The 20,197-nt window shown below is 39.9% G+C and overlaps 1 protein-coding gene across 2 annotated transcripts; it reads right to left on the reverse strand.

Moving 5' to 3' along the window:
• Window positions 1-6,861: 6,861 nt before the first annotated feature.
• On the reverse strand, window positions 6,862-19,668 carry Lsm6 (LSM6 homolog, U6 small nuclear RNA and mRNA degradation associated). 2 transcript variants are annotated; one of them, XM_005006784.4, is made up of 5 exons: window positions 19,527-19,662; window positions 18,094-18,197; window positions 12,453-12,556; window positions 9,055-9,168; window positions 6,862-7,095 (listed from the first exon to the last, which is right to left on the reverse strand). In XM_005006784.4, the coding sequence occupies exons 3-5, from the start codon at window positions 12,544-12,546 to the stop codon at window positions 7,061-7,063; spliced, it is 243 nt and encodes an 80-aa protein (XP_005006841.1). In that variant the 5' UTR covers window positions 12,547-12,556; window positions 18,094-18,197; window positions 19,527-19,662; the 3' UTR covers window positions 6,862-7,060. The 2 variants fall into 2 exon arrangements, with proteins under 2 accessions (XP_005006841.1, XP_003476889.1); XM_003476841.5 differs by lacking the exon at window positions 18,094-18,197 and having other exon boundaries at window positions 19,527-19,668.
• Window positions 19,669-20,197: the final 529 nt, after the last annotated feature.

Genomic DNA, 20,197 nt, shown 5'->3' on the forward strand with positions numbered 1-20,197 from the left:
CACCTCCCAGGGGCTGGGGATTTAGCTCAGCGGCATAAGCACCTGCCTTGCAAGCAGGCAGTTGTGTGTTCGATCCCTGGTACTGATAAAAAGACAAAAAAAAAAAAAAAAAAAAAAAAAAAAGCACCTCCCCAGGAATGCCTGGACAGTTTAGGAGGACGGAGGTGAGGGTGGGAACTGTCAAAGACTAAAAGCTGCTCTTTTCCATAAAACAAAAGAAGAAAGAGGGGGAGGATGTTAGTTTTACCTAAGTTTCCCTTCAGTAAAGGGAAATGAATGACAGTAACATGAATAATCATATTAGAAGTCTCCACTTTTTAATAAAAAGGTTGGCTTTTAAAATTCCCTCATGACTTGATTATTTAACCTGGTTTTACTTTCAACTAAAACAATAATTTCATTCCATGAACAGGCAAAATAGATTCACTTAGGAAAACACATTTCTAATCATGAAAACATTGCCCATTCTCAATCTCTCACCAATTCTTTATTTTAAATTCTTTAAATAGAGTTTCCTTTCTTTTTTTTTTCGGAAAGTCAATCACAGAATCGCATTTTGACTACAGTCTTGTATATCTCTTGACGTCTTAGAGTTTTTCCTCGTAGTTCTTCAAGTGATCCGCTTTAATGAAGTTTTTTTTAGTGTATTTTCCTTAAGTGCTGTAATAAACTGACAAATGCAAAGAAGAGCAAAAGAAAAATTACAATAAGCTTAAGAAATAAAATATATTCAACATGAACTGATCCAATATGAGCATGGATTGAAGATAACTGGGCAGCAATCTGAAGCAAGCCCCATGTGGCTCAGGACTAGGGGTGCAGAGTGTTTGCACAGTGTAGGTCATTAAGGAGTGGAGTCCAGAGAGAGTTCTAAGTACCTGAGAGAAGGGGGTATAGAGGAGGAGTCTAGTGACATGCTGTGTTAGCTTCCCAATGCTGTGACAAAGCATCTAAAAAAATCATCTTGGAGAAGGGCAGTTTTATTTTGACTCCTGATTGCAAATGTTTTGGTCTACAGTCACTTGGTTCTCATTTCTAGGCCCATAAATCATCATGGCAGAGACAGCATGGTGGGACCAAGGTTTACTTCCTGGTAGCCAGGCAGTAAAGAAAGTAGAAAGAAGGGCCTGGGATCTCAATACTCCCTTGGAGGACACCCCATGACCTAACTCCCTCCCACTAAGCCCCACCCTCAAAGTTCCCACTATCACCCTACGGTGCACAGGCTGGCAAACAAACCTTCAACACACGGCCTTTAGGGAGCATTTAACATCCAAACCATGAAACAACACATTGAAGAAGAGACACCCAATCACTTCAGTGGTTATTAAATATCCAAGTAAACAAGCTAGTAACAGGGCCATAGATTGCATCAGAGTTGAGCCAGGGAGGAAAAGGCGATTCAGACTTACAGCCCATTACCATTTCTCTGCAGTGTACTTACTTTCCAAGCCCTGAAGACACAGCTGAGAGCTACTGGGCAACAGCCTGTTGAGTAGTAATTAGGATTAGGAAGGCTCTGGGGGAAAAGCAAATTCTAAGGGGGACTGTCTCAGAAAATGCTGGTCTCTGCTAATGGTGCCTGCTGCCGTGGACACAGCCAAGGGGCATTTCTTTACCTTCCCCAATGTGTCAAGGGCCAAGGTGGCCTGTTGTGTTGGCTGCCTATTGATCTTCCCTGTCACACCCGAGCAGAGCAGTAACAAATCACTGTCAGCAACATCATCTTTGAATGTGGAGGACAGCAGTCTATGTGCACATCTTGGGACATTCTTCTTTCCACTACTGGGAGGATGAACAGGAGAGAAAATTGATTTATTGATTAAAAGCACACTACAAGGAGTTAAAGGAGCCTGGCACTTAAGCACTTGATCAAATAGCAGAGTGGTTATTCTAGCTGCAGAGACTTCCCAGCTGACACAGGCCAAGTCACTTAACCTCTTTGCCTCAGGTTTCCTCATCTGGAAAAAGAGGACCTTGTTCCATAGCATGAGGGGAAAGTGCACAGATTCGCTGAGTTACTTAATGAAATTCGGGCGGTGGGGGGTTGATCCCAAGTGGCTCCTCTGCTGCACTCCATTGTGGGGAAATGGCTCGCAATCCCTGCATCTGCACTGGTGCCAGAGGAAAGGGCATGAGGCAGGCTGGGCCCAAGGTAGCAGGATTAGAGGAAGCGAAAAAGCAAACTGGAAGATCAGGTCCCACTGATGGCACATCCTGAGCAGGACCGGAACACACTGACTTTCTCAAGATACAGATACTTGTCAGTGGTCTCCAATGTGTTGAAATGCAGGCCATATAACCCCAATGTACCAAAGGGATGCTCTGCATACAATATATCCTGTGCCTCTGAACTACATTTTGCTTAGAGCATGCTTCTGTTGTTTATCTTAAGAGAAAGGATTCAGTTTTCAATGTAATAACTATCTGTTTTGAGATCTGATGTTTCTATGTGCTTTATGGAGGATTGAGAACACATACAATACAAAGGGTATGGTGATCATGAAGGCTGATTTTGAGTGTCCACTTGGTTAGGCACAGTGCCTAGATATTTAGTTGCATATTACTCTCTACATAGACTTGGAATGAATCTTGTGGGTAGACCTCATCCAGTAAACTAGGGACTGGAACGGGAAAACATGACCTCCGTGGTGGAAGACAGCATTCTTCTCATACATCTCGTACAGATTCAAATCCTTCCAGCTAGCAGGCCTATCCTGCAGATGTTGGACTTGCCAAGCTTTCAGTTATGAGAGTCACTTCCTTAGGACCTAACCCTCCCTATCTACACCTTGTCAGCTGTTCCTCCAAAGCACAGTTAATACACATATGTATGCATTATCAATATTCACCAATATCTGAGTCCCTAAAAGGATTATACCTTGCTGAAAACTCAGTTTTCAGGTCACATAATTTGCTTTGCCTAATACAATTGAAGTGACAGGTGCCATTTGTAAGCAAAAGCAGGGAAGGGCCAGGGAGTGAGTTCTTATGCCCCTCTGCTGTGGCAGCAAGGCCAGAGTACCATGCTGGACAGTGAAACATCAGGGACTGCCCTAAGCCTGGCCTCAGGGGACCACTGTGACATGAGCACCATGCCACTGAGATGTGGAGATTGTGTGTGATATACCTATACCACTCGGGGAAGAAAATGTTCTATGTCCTAGCAACAACTATTCACTGTACATATTACAACTTTTTAAATTTTTTTCATTGTTGCAAGTTCAGTGAGACCTCTATTTGATATAAATACTGAACAGTGACTTGGAATATTGTATGCATATGATGGTAAAAAAGTTACATCTAAAATTATTTTTAATGTAAACTTTTCACAAACTGGCCTTTCCTTTAACCCAGTAGTAGGAATATTTTTTCCCATCCAACATTTATTCCAGCATAAAGCTTGCAATTAATACAGTTCATAGACATGAACACTTTGGTACAAAGTTTATTCCAACTATTCCAGTGTTTTATGATTTAACTTAGCTCTAGAATATGTTCACCTGCTATGTCTGTCTTCTATAACTCTCAAATTATTAAGAAAATCCTTCAGTACTGCAGATGACTCTGCCTTCCAGCTTTGCAAGGCAGAGAGAGAAAAAAATGGGAGTATAAAGATGGGACACTGAACTACATTGGGTCTGTGGAGAAGCAGAAAATAAATGAAATTGGATTTCAAAAGTTATCCAGTTGTGTTTCTCTGGAACTTCAACATACATACAGGTGAGATTCTTAGACTCATGAAAGGCCTAGATTTTAAACACAAGTCTCACCATTGGGCCAGATTTAAATAAGGCATGGCACCACTTCCCCCCCAAATCTTACAATTGATTCCTCATTGTTGAAGGAAGGTACAATGTCTTAATTACTCTACATCCTCCACAAGACACAGCCCACAGCTCGACTGATGTCTACCACCCCGCCTTCTCACATCTCTACTCCTGGGCACCTCCTTGACCTTCTGAGGAAACAGGCAAAGAGGAGCTGAGCAGGATCCCCTGGGCGACCTCCATTGCTGTGTCCTACACAGCACTCATCACTGTCTACTGCGTCTTGCTCTTGCTTCTTTGGATACCTGAGCCCTAACGGTGAGTAAAGCGGATCAGGCATTGACAGACACTTGGTTACACGGCCACGCACCCTAACTCTTCTGGTAGGCAGCAGCTATCAGAACTAAAGTAATTGCTGGACACCAACCCCATAACTCAGAGGGCTCTGGCTCCATAGTGATCAGGGACAACTGTACTAAAGGCAGTCAGAGGCTTGCTGCCGAACAGCCTCCCAACACAAGATCTGCTGTTTGTCTTGGGCTCATCATTTCTATTTAGGAGGGAAAATAACAAATAGTTAATGCAGTTAGGCTAGCAAGGTCACAGTATAGGATAGGATCTGCCACTGAATACAAAAGTGAGTTAAAATCCTAAATTATCCATTGAGAACAGAGGTTCATGTGAAGATGGACATGTCCATGCAATGATGAAACGGACCTTCCTCCAGGAATGCTAGTGTGATTATCCAATTTCGCATTAGAGAACTCCTTTGAGTATGTGTGTGTGTGCGCGCGCGTATCTGGTACAGGGACCGCACTCAGGGCCTTCACACTGAGCCACATCTCCAGCCTTTACTTTGTATTTCTTGAAGTAAGCATCTTGCTAATCTTCTGTTCTCATGAACTAATTATAGGCTTTAGGGTGATAAACCTTACACACCAAGTCGAAGGTTAGAGAAATCCCTTAACCACTTGCCACATGAGGAACTGCCAGCATGCATTACATATTGCCTTCAACAAGAGACTCAAGATGTAAACCATTTCTAAGTAAGATTCTCTCTCTGAATGCTGAGAACATAAAAATCAGACCACATGTCTGCCATCTGTATTTGTACTTGTCAACAGCTCTGTTTTGGGATAAACAGTTTTGAAGTAAGAATCAATTCAACTTGTTGGAAGATTAGCCAAGGAATAGCTCAAAGACCAAAACAGAATGTGAAGTCAGATAGTCTACAAATCAAGCACAATTTTGTTTCCCGCTAAACATTCTGTTTTGTCACAGCCCAAAAGAAAGAGCGAGGCAGCTAGGGCTTGGGGGCAGAGTCAGTGAGAATGTATTTGCTCAAGTGAAAAATTCTTCAATCTAGAACAAATGTCTTTGCTACATTGCAACTGGAAATCATTTGCTGACCTCTAGAAAACCACAGTTAGGAAAAAAGTAATTTTACCACTTACACTCTGTTTCATGGTTCTACTACGTGAAGGCACACACAGGGGACAACTTGTACTGGTCCACGTGCATAATACAGTCCTTTATTACCATAAAAATGATAGCATTTCCCAAAGTCAATCTTGATCAAAAGTAGTTCCATGGAAGAAAACACTACTCAACTGTGGAGCTATTAAACTGGAGAGATGGCAAGGGGAAAATAAAGACTTATGTGCTGTCAGGCAGGTCAGGGGAGAAATTAGCAGAAACAGGTGCTAGCGCAGGAGAGACGATGGCCGCCGCGTGGGTGAATGAAGGGATGCTGCAGCGGGCAGCCTCACACTCCACTAAACAGATGAGCGTGCACTCCACCTGGAGGGACATCCATTTCTCCTCTGAAGAAGTCATTCATAAAAGAGCAAATTGGTGATTTGCACTTACACACTAGACCCTTCTCAAGCCCTTGTCAAGAAGTGATAAATTACTGAAGCATAGCACTGTTTTATTTGTAATGTGCACACAGTGAAGCCTTGTGAAATGTTTCCCTTCACCTCACCCGTTATTAAAAAAATAATTTTTCCCAATTACTGTCTGATCTTTAGAATAAAACAAGACAAATGCCACACACACCTCTCCAGAACCAGCAGCACTCCTCCAGCCCCTCCTGCTCCCAGATCCTTCAATGGGGCAATTACTTTAAATCACACCCCCAGCTCCTCAAACAGGGATTCTGTTAGACCGGGCAGGGTAGAGCTCGCCAGCACAGCACTCATGCCACTGTCTGGTGTCCCTTCAGGTCCATTTCCTGCTCCTAGAGATGGCTTAAAACCGCACAGCATAAAGCAGGGTGGTGAAAAGCTCATGACTAAACTGTGCAAACGCTCTCTGCAGGAGTCACGTCATGTGGAGGAGCTGCCTTGTGCCTAGCAACAACATGGGCTGGACAAAGTCACATTTGAACACAGCTCTGATTTTACAGAAAGCTTCTCCAAAGTCACCTGCGAGGCAAGAGTTAGGAGAAACACTTTCCCAAGCACAGCTGAGAAATCTGATGAGGGTATAAACTTGAGCTCTGCTTTAATAGAAACGACGGCCAGAGACCCACAGGAATGGCTCCTCCTGTGCACACAGGGATTAATGCTGATGCCAGCTCTCCTGAAGGGTAGCAAAGAGACTTGCAAAGTCTAATGTCCCAGGAGTTGTCAGGTGACGGCTCACAGGAAAATTTTCACCTAACAGGCACATTGGTTAATCTTCAAAATTTTGCCAACAGAGACTCCCACTGCCACTGCTGGGTTCCCAATTCTATTTTCTATCTAGGTGGCTGAATCAGCCGCTGATCTTTCCACCTGGGGGCCCCGAGTTATAGCCTCAGACTGAAACTGGATGTCTTCACAGAACTTTTCCCCAGCTTTCTGCGTGGGTCCTAGATGGGGAACGGGGACGGGGTAAAGGGGCACCTCTAGAATGCTTCAGTAGTAGGTCCACGAACGCACCCTTTTAGTCAGCTGAAGAAGGAAAGCAAATCAAATGAAATGACACTGCTTGAACCTCAAGTTAAACAATCTTGCAGGAAGAAATGGATTTTGGTTTTTTGTTTTTTTTTTTTTATTCTTTTAGAATTTTGTATACTGACACAGAAGTAAAAGAAAATGACTGAAACTTAAATGTAAAAAACTTTTTATAATTCAATCCATAATTTTACACATTCACTTTACTTACATGTCAGTGAACTACTGAGAAGGCAACTACTGTGAAGGCAAGATATCACAAACTTATATTACATCACAAATGAACCAAAAAATAGAAAATATTTCATAAAAATATACTCCAAGTGTGAAAAGAACTGCTTCCTTGTGTCTTCACATCCTTCTCTTCTGTGTACTTATGTACAATACTGAAAAGACAAAAAACACACAATTTTAACAACTGCTCTTAAGAATCAGAGATAATAGTAGCAAGTTTTAAAAGCAAATGGATTTTGACCTGGCAGCTCCACAAATTTACAAGGAATTCTTATACTACGCAATTAACTCTGGGACCACTACGAGACTAGCCTAACGAATCTAGACCTGAGTTTGACGTCATAGTACTGTGTCTAAACTTACATATACATCCCATTGCCTTCATAAATTATATCCAGGAATGGATATGAAACAAAATAAAAGCGTAAGTCCCTGGAATCTAAGAATTCTTTTATACTTAAGATACATTGTTAAGAATCAATAGTACGTTTCTCTCTCTCTCCCCAATATAAACTCTGAATTTGCTGCTTACCTTTAAAATTTTAATAAGATAAACAATAATTGAGGAATATTTTTCAAGAGATACCAAAGTTCTTATTTTGAGTTCTCTGTTTGGAGTCTCACATTTTGTTGTCACCCAAAGCTTTACATAACCATCAAATTGAACTCAGTAGGACAAGTACACGAGAGTAAGATGAAATTAGATGATCAGATCACTCGTTAAGCTTTCACCAGGAATGAAACTCCTCTCCCAGCCCCAGGCAAGCTCAGATTCTCACATCTGTTCAAAGTGAACATTAAGAGATGCCTTGGTCAAAAAAACCCTGCACAGAGGTAGGATCTCCTTTAAGTACCGAATAGGTGAATTGGGAGTCTATGGGTTACTATGTGGAAAAATCATCACAATAGCAGGAAAAACACCTCAGGGAGACTTCCAAGTCCTAGTATACTGTGCATGTGAAAGGGAGACCCGTCACCTATCATGGACAGGCGCTAGCACCATCTTGCGATAAGGCAAGATGGTAGCATTTCTTATTAAAAAGAGGAAGTCAAGGGGCTGGGGATTTAGCTCAGCGGCATAAGCCCTGCCTTGCAAGCAGGCAGTCGTGAGTTCAATCCCCAGTACCGATAAAAAGGAAAAAGACAAAAAAGAAAAAGAAAAAAAAGAGGAAGTCAAATAAGAACAATGGAAAAAATTAAAATTAAAATTAAAAATAAAAATAACAATAGAAAAATAGAGGAAGATATTTTATCTGTTGGGAAGGATTTAAATACAAGCAAAAGATGTAAATAAAAGCATGATATAAATATAGTACAAATATTTAGTTGATACCAAAGAGTTAATGTTAATGGACTGAAGATTCTCTTACTCAGAATTAAAGAAATCAATAAAATATCTGAATTCAAGAATTCCAGAGCTCTGGGGGTGAGGGAATGGAATCAATAGATAATTCCTATAATTTTGATATCCACTCTTTACTGCCAAAAATTTAAAAATGATTTTATTGATAATTTGTTTTCAATGAGGTGATTTAGAAATAAGCATAACAGTAATGTGTCAACTGTTAAAAGGCTGCATAACTTCAAAACTATATCTATTTTGCCATTTTTGCCAAACTAAAATACACAAGCTCAACTAAAAGTATCTGAATATTTAACAGAAACAAGGACAAACAAAATAAGGGCCAAATTATGTCCATTAAAGACAGCAGGAAGGTAATGTCCATTCTTACTCCTGAATTTCTAAACCCTGAGGGGAGAGAATATGTGTTGAGGAGATAAACAACATTTAAATCAACAACATTTAAATAGATGACATTTAAATAAATGACATTTAAATGAACAGAGTTCTAGGTCAGCACACCAAAGTTTCTCAATTCTTCATCAGTAAAAGGAAAGAAAGAGAATTTCTAGTTCCATGGAAAATTGTATCTTCCATCTAAAAAAGAATGATTACATTGAAGTTGTGAGATATAAGCACTTATAAAACAAAACTAAACTAAAACTGAACTTTTAAGTTATCTAGAAACCTCTCCAAGTGTTTCTGACTACAAAAACAAACAAAAGGCTTACTCTGAATACTGTACAATTATATAGTGAAGAAATATTACCATTGTTTCCTCGGATAAACGCATCCCCATACTTATTCTTGAGTTGTCCGTTTACATACTCTTCTGTCTGCTCCAGGGCTATATTCATATAGCCATCCAGGCAAGCCAGGACCCCTGGAGACAAACGTAGTCAAAATGATACACAAAGTAAATAGGAGTTGAAAATTACAGGGTGTATCTCAGAACTGACAATCTCTTTATTTATGCGTAACATAAAAATTCACACTGGAAACAAAACCCAATAGACTTAAACACAAAATGAGTCTTTACTCTGTGCCAATCTGAAGGCAGGCTAGAAAATGCATAATATGAAGCAGGCACGCATCCACTACAACAGGACAGGCAACCAACTGTCACTTCCCCCTCTTGGTATGTAGGAGCACCACAGAAACTTTCAACACCTTCACAAGAGTAACAGAACGAGAATATTCCACATGAAATGTAACCCTCTGGACGTTAAAGCAGGAGCGGGCAATTATGTACGAAAAACGATCCTCGCTTCCAGCAGCATTTCTTACTGTAGCCACCAAGTGAAACACCGGCCTGGCAGATTTATTCCACTCTTTCACAACATCTCCTGCAGCAGATGAATGGACTGCAGGGTTAAGAGGAAGTCTCCACAATCTGTTAAAATAATAGAAGAGGAGACAGCAGGTGCTCCTGAAAGAACATCTCAAAGCTGTGACTCACAGTGACGAGCAGCTTGAGAACACAGGGCAACATATTGCATTGTAACACACCCCGTTCTGTTTTGTTACAGCAGAGTATCTTCAAATCAAAACTAATGGAGAAAACAGCAAAAACAATCTGGGGAGCTCTCAAGGAAACATTTTTGAGTGAATCAAAATTAATTGTGTTAAGATGGTAGAAATTTTTCAAAATTTGACCAGATGATTTTTTTCTTTCCAAAAGAGAAAAATCTGTAAGCCTCTAACTCTCAGTTAAGTGTTATTTTCTGGGGGAAACAAAAGAAGTAAAAAATATAATAGATTCAATTCAATTACTGAGTCCATAGTTTCATTTAAAGTCTTAACTTCATTAATATGCTTCTCACTCTCTGCCTCTGCCCCCATTATCCTCTACAAAAAAAAAGTTTCTTTTCAAAATTGTGTTTGTGTATGGAGAGCACAAGACATTAACCTAACGAAATGCTGTGAGAAGCAGTAAACTCCCAAAGAACCAGAATGGACCGTGAACTACAAGAATAAAAAAAGCTTCAGATGTAACTTTACCGTTTCCTTCCTGCCGTGGTATTTTATACTGAAACCACAATCTTATTTATATAATCAAGAAACTTTAAACACGATACACAAATACCCATGAAAATAGAATAATTAGGAGAAGTATTTAAAAATACATTCATTTTAGTGAAAATATTTATTCTTTTTATTTATTTGCAAATATTTATTCTTATATCAAAGGCTTAAAAAAAACTCTACCTGCCCAAGGTTAGTTATAATTCTTCCTTTCTAGATAAAAACTACTCTAAAAAACCAGAACACTAGACACTTTTTTTCAAAGTTACAGAGAAACTGCTATGGAGACATTTGTTTCTTAAAAAGATTATTTAACCACAAGCTAAACACACTATTCTTTTATTTAGTAAGGCTCTGTAGATAATGTAAACCATTTTGGTCAAACAGTATAGAAACTATGAACACATGAAAGAAAAAAAATATGGTTACTATGCATGTGAGAGTGTGTTCAGCCTCACTGGTGAACAAAGAAAATACAAATAAAGCGCTATCACTTTCTGCCAATTAGATTGGGAACAGTAAGCACAAGCCAAGTAAGCGCTGGTTAAGAACAGACAATAAGTCAATAAATCCAAAACCAGACAGAGGCCACTTGTCACACAGGAATCCGGGCCCTGGGGTTTCATTCTAAAGACATCCTTGGGCAAGTGCTCAAGATCTATGGTAAAAAACCAGGGTTGTTTTTAATAACAACAATAAAAAAAAGATAAACATCTAAGTACACATTAAAAGGAGATGGATTAAAAACAAAACTGTAACACAGCCATATTAGAGATTACTGTATAGCCACTGATACCTATATTGCCACAGAACTAAATGTATTGAGTGTAATAAAATATGAAACCAGATTGCAAGTATAGCTGATTCCATTTAAGTAAAATTAAGTGTATACAGAGAAGTCTTAAGTGATAAGGAAGATTATCTCTAGATGGTAGAATGGAGAGATTTTGGGGTTTTTTTTCTATATTTCTCCATTATTTGCTCTTGAATTTCTAAAAATAAAAACTAAAACATGTATTACTTTTATAAAAAGAAATATTTTTATCTAAAGAATTCAGACCAAAAAAAGGTTAAGATAGCTGATCTCTTCATAAGCTAGGTACTGAGAAGATCGTAAACACAATGCCACCATTGTCAAATACACTAAAATCTGGACTTCCCTAGAGCTCATCTAAGTTCACAGGTAAGAAGCAATACACAAGACTTTACCTCAGTATTCAGTACAAACTCATTTGTTCTAACATAAAAGCCAAATTAAATGGGTGATGTTATTAATGTCAGAAAACTAAAGCAGTAAAGCATGGTGATTTCTCATACGGTGTGAGACAAGAATGAGGCTGAATACTAGCTCTTCTCTTACTAGGCATCAACAGACCTCACAGCATTCATGTGAAGATAAAATGAAAATAAATTTGCAGTGTGTAACACACCCTGGATACACTGTAAGCTCTCAGTAAAATTAAGTCTGCATGTGTGGAAAGAGGAAAAAAGATCAGGAGACTATATAATTAATTATTCTGAAAAGAGACCAAAAAAAGGTCACAAAGTCACAAAACTCTATACCTGTGAGATATTCCCAGTAATTTAAGAATCTTAATTTTGGAAGAGTAAGGATTTAGTAACTCTTAAAAAATGGAATATGATGCCACTCCTTCCTCAAATTTAATGTCAGAGGCTCTTAAACAGTATTTTCTACAAGAACAGAAAGGCATCTTTAGATACCCACATTACATGAGTTGTTGAGTTCATACAGTCAACTGATACTGTTTAAATAGCTGCCTGCTAATCTCAGTGCGGCTGTAAAAACAAATGCTGCTGGCCAAGGTGTTCGTCAACATTCAGTTCCTTATACTGAGATGACCAGGATCTCTGGCTATTCCCGGGGCATTTGGGTACATAAAATCTCAAACACACACAGGAGACAGAATTCACACAAATAATACTGGAAGTCAGAAGGACAAACTGCTGTCAGCATTTTTTTTCCTCTAGAAGGAATTACCTTAAAGATAGAAAAAAAATGGATATGAAAACAATGATCAATACCTTTTGGTTTATTGGGTACATTCACAAGGTTAAAGAAAATCACTAAGTTATATTTATTTATTTAGTTACACCACTGAGGATAAAACTTGAAAATATTACCTCGATAATCCACTCCAGAATTTAATTTGACCACAACTGGCCTTCCGATGATTTGCTTTAAGAAGTCACTAGGAGTTTGCTTCCGCAGACTCATTTTAACAATCCTGATCAGAAATATGAAAGAGGGCAATAAATGTAGACACAAGTTAATTATTCAACAAAAACTCTGAAGCCCTTACTTTATTTACAGGAAACTATCAAAGGGCTATTATTATTAGTCCACTACTACTCCCTGACAGCTGCCACATCATTGTGTTTCCCGTGAGGCAGGTACTAAGCTAAGCACTTCACCAGTACGATCTCATTCCGGCCCCACAATCCCCAAGGCACAGCCTCATGGGAGAGCCCTGCACTCACAGAGCAGCAGCGCTCCTCACTTGTCACTAAGGTTCACACACGGTCAGCCCATCCACTGCAACCACTGCCATCTCCACTGGCTAACGAGCACTCACTGTATGTGAGGACCCTAGGAAGGTCTCCGTCAATACTGTCACATTTGATCTTACAGAGACCCTAGGAGGGCTGAATATCCATTCCCATTTTGCTGATGAAAATAAAGGCACAGAAACAAAACACAATTTGCCCTCAAATATAATGAAACCAAAAAGTGGTGGAACAGTTGAGTTCACATTAGTTCTGTACATTACAAAATGTAGACAAACTTATGAACAATGATTATACATTTCTAATCCATTTGTACCTCATTATCCCCTTACCATCATTTTACAAATGAATAAAACAGACACAGAAAGTTAAATATCCTGCCGAAAGTTGCACAGCTACTAAGTGGACACAGCCTTCAAATAGCCTTCTCAAAGCTGCTACTGTACCAAAGACTTAGGTTAAGATAGGTACTCTAAATGATAAAGTCTTAAAATTCAAGAATAAAGGAGCCTGACACAGAGAAATAGCATCACACACCCAAGTTGATCACAAGTTGGTTCTACTCCTTAAAAATATTTTATTATACAAGAGCTATTATCTCTAAAATGTTTTGGTAAACAAATTAAAAACTAATTACTTTAGCAAAAATTGAGAGTAAATAGAGATCAGATTTTTCAGACTCAATACCTATAACATTTAGTAGCCACATATCAAACTAAAAAATAGTACAGACACATTATTTTAAGGACTCTCTCCAAGAACTCAAATTGGTGTGTTTATTTTCAATCAAAAAACTCATTAAACATTCTTCCGTAAGTATCACTGCTTATGTCACTTTAAGTATTTCTACCCACTGATCTGAACTGAGGTTTAGGTTTGAAGATGTTCTCAATCAAAGCCAACTTGTGCAGGTCAGTAGTAGTTTGAGGAAGCTGAAATACCTACCCTACTTTTTCTACTTTTCAACAAATATGTGCATGTACACACTATGCAGCAAAACTCAAAAACCTCATACACAAAAGCTTTGTTTGACCTTAGGAACTGAGAGTCTAGAAGAATTATTTAAAATCTTAGGGGGCATAAGTAATTAAGTAACTTTCTTTTTTTAACAAGGAACTCCCTATCTATGAGTTTAAAAAAAATACTAATTTGAGAAACTGTCACTTGGACAGCCCACCCCCCACCCCAGTTTGAAGGATTTTAAAAATATGATCAACTGCTTATTTTACTCAGTAAATTTTAATTTGGCTTTTCCACTGAATTGCTGGCATACTTTTTTTTAGCTCCATAGTCTCAATAACTAAAATTACAACTACTATCCATGCAAGACTCAGACCAAACAGCAATTTTATTTATGCTTTTCTGAGTGCAAAAGAGAAATGTACAAAGTAAACACTTTAAAAGATACAGTATCTTTAATGAGTTTAGTGAAAAACAAATTTTCCTATTCAACACAAACTATCTTATTTATCTCTTGCACATGTGCTGTTTTGTGGATGAACACTTTCAGAAAGACTACTGAAGGCCTGATAAAGACTGATCGCATGAATCTTAGGCTCATTTCTGTCACAGATGCCAAATCCCATTATGCCAATTTCTATAGTACAAAATTGAGATACGACTAGCTGTCTACTTAGGATTAAGAAAACTACTAAAACGCATTGTGATGTGAAAACCTGGTTCACAGGAATAACTGCAAGAATTAACTACTTTAGTTATCAGTAATTTGCAGACTCCTAAAAAAATCTGAAAATAACAAGTTAAAAGTTAGTGATGGGGAAGAAAATTCCACAAAACTGGCCTATCAGTTGTTGTACACTGTTACTTTAAAGATGTTATTAAATTCCACACCTTTTAAAAAAGCAGACATGTTCTTCTAAGCCTGCCAAAGATAACACCTTTATTAAGCCTCTTTATTCCAATTAACATTAACCTCTTCCTGAAGGCAATCAACACTTCAGATCTCCAAGGTGCACCTACTAAGTGTCCAATAGATGTAAGGCATGGCTTTGGGCCTCTATGAGTTGACACTTTGGAGGGAAAACATGCCACACAAAACAGAGAATTTTAGGATGGCTGCATGTAACAGGATAGAATTACGAGGTACATAGAGAACAGTTCAGAGAAAACCTTGTAGCCCAGCCATGGAAGATCAAAGGCTGCAAATGTTGACACCTAAGCATCTGAAGGAAAAGGAGTCTACCAGGAAAAGGCAGAAGTCTTACCAAAGACACTGGACAGAGTTTGGGTTTGAAAGTAAAATCTGTGTAGGTAAGAAGAAAGGTACAGAAGGAAGCATTTCACACCCACTTACTGGGGCATGGGCTTGAGACTCTGGTCATTTTCCCAAACTGGGAGCCACCGGACTCACTTGGAGATTCTATTTAGCAGTTCTGGAGTAGGACCCAGGAATCTGTTTGCACAGCTGTAGAAGACTCTTATGAATGGGCAAGTTTGGGAAACATCATCTTTTGGAGATGGGAGGGTTTTAAGCAGGGACTTGCTTGGTCACTTTCTGGTTCAGCCAGCAGAAGGGAGACAGGCCACCTCAGTTCTGGCATCTAGTTTGACATTTGGCTGCATTTGATACAACCTGTCACCATCTACACTTTTTATATTCTTTTCTTTTTAAGACATATCTTTCTCTTCAAAAGACTAAGCCACATGAGACAAAAGGCTGGTCACAAGTTTCCCATTTGTCCTGCAGAATATCTACATTCTGCTAAATCTTTGAAAAAAAATTTAAACTTTTATTTGGAAAGGCTATGGTTGCCTCAAATGCATTTTATCCATCATTTCAGGAGAGCTGTATCTTTTACATTAGTCTTCATTAGGCTTCCTTGGTACTCTGTTACTTAATGACTTGCCTATAAATCCATTTTGTACAAGTAAATTGGTCTTGACACCACAATTTTTCCCATCACTTGGCTCAAGTAATTTTAAGTTTTCATCTTTTAAATTGGATAAAGCAGAAGGAGCAGTTCTGACAATTTTTGAAGCAAGAGAGAAGACTGTTGAACCATAAACATGTAAGAGGAAAAAGACCTCCCTTCCGCAGGGTCACCTTGGTAAAACTCTTCCCTTCAAAATTAAGGCCTCAGACACCCTCTAGGGCTCCTGGCCTTCCCCTGCCTCCTATGCAGCCTTATTTTTAAATGACCTCTTTTCATAAATGGCTATTAAGGCAAAGGTAGTATATTTTCAGATGCCACTGAGATGTCTAGTATGAGAACATCTGTACACTAGCAACCCTGCAGATAACTTTTTTAAAAGGAGTGGAAGGGGAGGTTCATTCACCAATATGCCAGGCCAAGCTGGATTCATAAGCAATTCAGAGAGACACTCTGCGAGGCGGAAAGTAGAACTAAGGCTCAAAGCCAAGCCCGCTGCATAGAACGATCCTTGTTGTATTTGTCAACATTCCCATTATGTCTGCAGCATAGCCATGAGGACAGCAAGAGTTCTTGTTGGAGAGTCACAGCACTGTGGGAAAAACACCTGGTGACAAAGTACTGTACATTAGCCTACAAAATTTAATGGCCAAGCAGAAAGAAATGGTTCTGATGTGATTTTGAGCTGTGCCTTATTTCTAAGCAATGTTTACTTGTAAACGTTTATCCATCCTAGAGTATTCACAGTTGAGGGTGAAATAAAATTTGGAAAGCAAAATATAAGACATAATATTATAACTCAAGTAAATACAGCGCCACACTAGTCTATGAGTGTCTGAAAGGGGCCTCACACAGTGAGAAAGGCTTTCCAAACAGTTCCATGCAGAGACAGGAGCATGCTTTTAAATGCCTCACACCAATTTTTCCTCCCCAAGCAGGAAGCCCATTTCCTTCCCTCTTCCCAAAGGCCACGGAAGTTCCTTCACCGCGCCTCTCCCCATTCCCAGTCACGGCCCTTCTCTGCTCTGGCATTTTCCTGTGTGCCAACCAGCCTCCATGTCCAGGCCATAAACCTCCTCGGGACAGGAAATGTGTGCTCATCTGCTATCACCCATACATCAGCCAGCTGTCCAAATCTGTAGAAAATCATTCAAGGCCAGGGCCAAGAAAAACCTCTGACTCTTCCCCTCCCTGCTCCTGCCTACCCCAACTGTGGGCACGGGCACTAGTTTAGGATAAACTAGTTTAGGATAAGCTCCTACTTCCAACAGCTACCAGCTTTGTATTATCTCTATTACTAACCACCAAGTAACACAAGAAGGGAAAACAGACACAGTTCTGGATTGTTCAATCAAAAACGAGGCACCCAAATCCACAGAGCGGATTCTGACAGTCCACACAGGCAAGAAGCACCGCAGTTCACATTTTACCAAATCCTCTGAGCATCTCAATAAACCCCTAATCTCTAACAGAGCTCATTTATATGCGCCACACTCAGGAACAGGTGGAAATGTCCGGAGACTTTCTGGACTGTCATGATTGAGGAGAGTGGTGATACTGCTATCTAGTGGACAGAGGCCAGGGATGTTGTTAATCATTCTACAATGCAACTGTCCACAACAAAGGATTATCTGACCCAAAATGTCAACTGAAGTTGAGAAATGTTCTAAATTCTAAAAAATGGAAGGAAAAAAAAAACTTCTTCTCTGGTCCTAAAACAACACAGAGTTTGTTTAAAGAAATCTTCAAGGTGTAATAAATGAGAACTAATAGCTGTGTTCTGACCAGACCATGGGATATAAATTAGGTAAGCTCTCCAAACAGATGGACTTTTTATGGATTCAGTCAAAAGGAGATCAAAAATACTAAAACAAAACAAAAATTCCAGCAGATCTATCACAGTTGTATCTGTATTGAATACATATAGCCTTTTTGGTCATTATTCTTTAAACAACACACTATTAGAAATGATTTAAATTATGAGAGGATGCACATACATACAGATATGCCATTTATTAAGGAACTTGAGAATCCATAGATTTCACTACCTTCAGGTGGTTCTGACACCAACTCTACTCAGATACTGAGTGACCACTACATAACTTATTAGGAATATTTTATTCTAACATAGATTCTGAAAATTACTGTCAAAATCTTGATGGGGTTGCTATTCTAATGAAGGGATTTCTAGTCCTAACATGAAAAATGTCAGTTTCTCATTTTTCCCTGTTACAGATCCCTCAGATGACTAAAGTCTATTACTCAGTACAATTCTAAAAGGTGATATAAGTATCTTTCCGTAACTCTGGTACCTGACATGTCACAGTTCAGGGAGAGAACACCTATGCAGCAGACAAGGTACTCACTTGGGAGGCAGGAAACCTGAGTTCTAATTCCAGCTCTGTTACTTAATTAGTTGGGTGACTTGAGTAACTCATCCTTTCACCTCTCACGGCCCCAGGTTTCTCATCTGCAAAATAAGGGAGTTATGCTAGATGACCACTGACGTCTCCTTCTACTCTAACATTCAGTAGCCTATGCAATCTCAAAGAATGCACACTCACACCCCTCTGAAAATTATGTACAAAATGCAAGGAAGCAAGCAAAGAGAATTGCCATACAGCACTATCAATAACAGTAATGATGATGATAATTCCAAGAGAGGCCCTGCTTTACTAGTTTTACATGTTAGAAATGTATTTGGCGCTAGCTACAAGTGTCTGATGAAACAGGTACAATCATATATGAACGATACAAACCACTAAAACATTTTGTAAAAACCATCTAGTAATGTGTCAACATACCATCAGGCCTTAATAGAAGAACCTCTAATCCAATGATTAAGAACCTAATTCAACGAAATAATCTAAAATATAGTTAGATTCATCAAAGTATTACCTGGGATGCTAAAACGGGGCAAAAATTCAAAACAATTTTAAATGTCTTCCAGGTGGAGAAGTGATTAAATAATTAATGGAACCTACACAAGGATGAAGGCAGTCAACCAAAAGTAGAAACAAAAACTAGAAATGACATTTAGGAAGAGCTGTTAAAGGGGCATGGGAAACTAAATAAAATGGTACAGTCTTTTGCAAAGTAGAAGCTAGTGCGTGCTTCTGAAAGTTTCTTCACAAATCTTCAGTATTTTCAATTTTCCTTCAGCAATCATAAATTAATCATAGGGCTCGGGTGAGAAGATACATTAAATCCCTATCAACCTGATCTGCAACATCTTAATGTTAGACAATGCACACAGAACTAGTGAAATCCGGGGACACACACACACACAGAAAACCTTGGTGACTGAACCATATAGCCTTGAGACTCCCCGATCCAAAAACTCGCTAGGAAAGGCTAGCCTGGATGTTAATTCCTAAAGTTGGGCTCAACCGCCCCTAAGGAGCAGACGCCCAGGAAGCAGACGAAGCCTGCGTCTAGGTTTGGGGCTGCTTTCCCGCCAAAGCCCGGGGCTAGCGACGGGGTTCCCTAGGAACGTCCACCCCCAGGCGCGGACCAACCAGCCAACCCCGAGGAGTCCAGGACCCGGCCGCTTCTCGCGGCGCAGTCAAGGCGTTTTTCACCAGCGCCGAGCCGGGCACTCGCGGCGCCAAGCGCGCGGCGCGGCGTGGTGTTTCGCGGAAACCGGCCGCCAAGGCCCGGGCTCCAGGCCGCGCACGCTGGGCCTTTTCCCGGGCCGGGCCGGGCCGCTGCAGCTGCCGCTCGGCGCGACAGAATACTGGGGCAGCAGACCCGACGCTATGCGCAACACCGCCCTTGGTCCGCGCGGCCGTCGGCTCACCTAGCGGCCTGGACCCAGAACCCTACTCCAGGCGGCCCCCGAAGCCGGCCTCCGCGGACGCTCGCAGCGAAAGCCGAAACCGCCCAAGCCAGGGCTCCTTTTTTGCCTTAGCCAATCAGTGCTTTCCTCTGCTACGGTAGCCCGCGGAGACCGAAAAGGTTGGACCGCGCCGGAGCGCGCAAATCCAGGGATCCTGATTTGTTTCGTGTCAAAATTGGTGCAGTAGGGTTAAGGTCGACAACGCTGGTATTCTCTTAATAGAGAGGAAAATACAAAAACAAAACGAAACTTAAAGTTGCAAGTGATCCTTTCGGTAAGATTTTTTTTTTTTTTACAGAAATGTAAGGAATAACGAAGTGATGGGAACTGAAATATACTATTAAAATAATGGACAGTGCATATCCAGAAATGTGCCCAAATAATTTAAAGAGAACAAGACAGCCTCAAATCTTTAAATCCACTTTTGATATTAATTAAATGTGTAAAGACTAAGTCACTATTAACGAGAGATTTTTTTTTTCCCCAATGCAGTGTTGGTACAATTAAAACCATCAAAGTAACTCCAAATTATAATGGTATAAATTGTGATTCGTTACAAGCTAGTTCAAACTGGAAATGATACGCAGATATTATTTAATTGCTGCTAGGAGAACTTGGTGTGGAAGTTTGTA

Source organism: Cavia porcellus, unplaced genomic scaffold (assembly GCF_034190915.1).
Source record: "Cavia porcellus strain 051 isolate PalLab524CR breed Dunkin Hartley unplaced genomic scaffold, mCavPor4.1 scaffold_14, whole genome shotgun sequence".
Taxonomy (NCBI): Eukaryota; Metazoa; Chordata; class Mammalia; order Rodentia; family Caviidae; genus Cavia; species Cavia porcellus.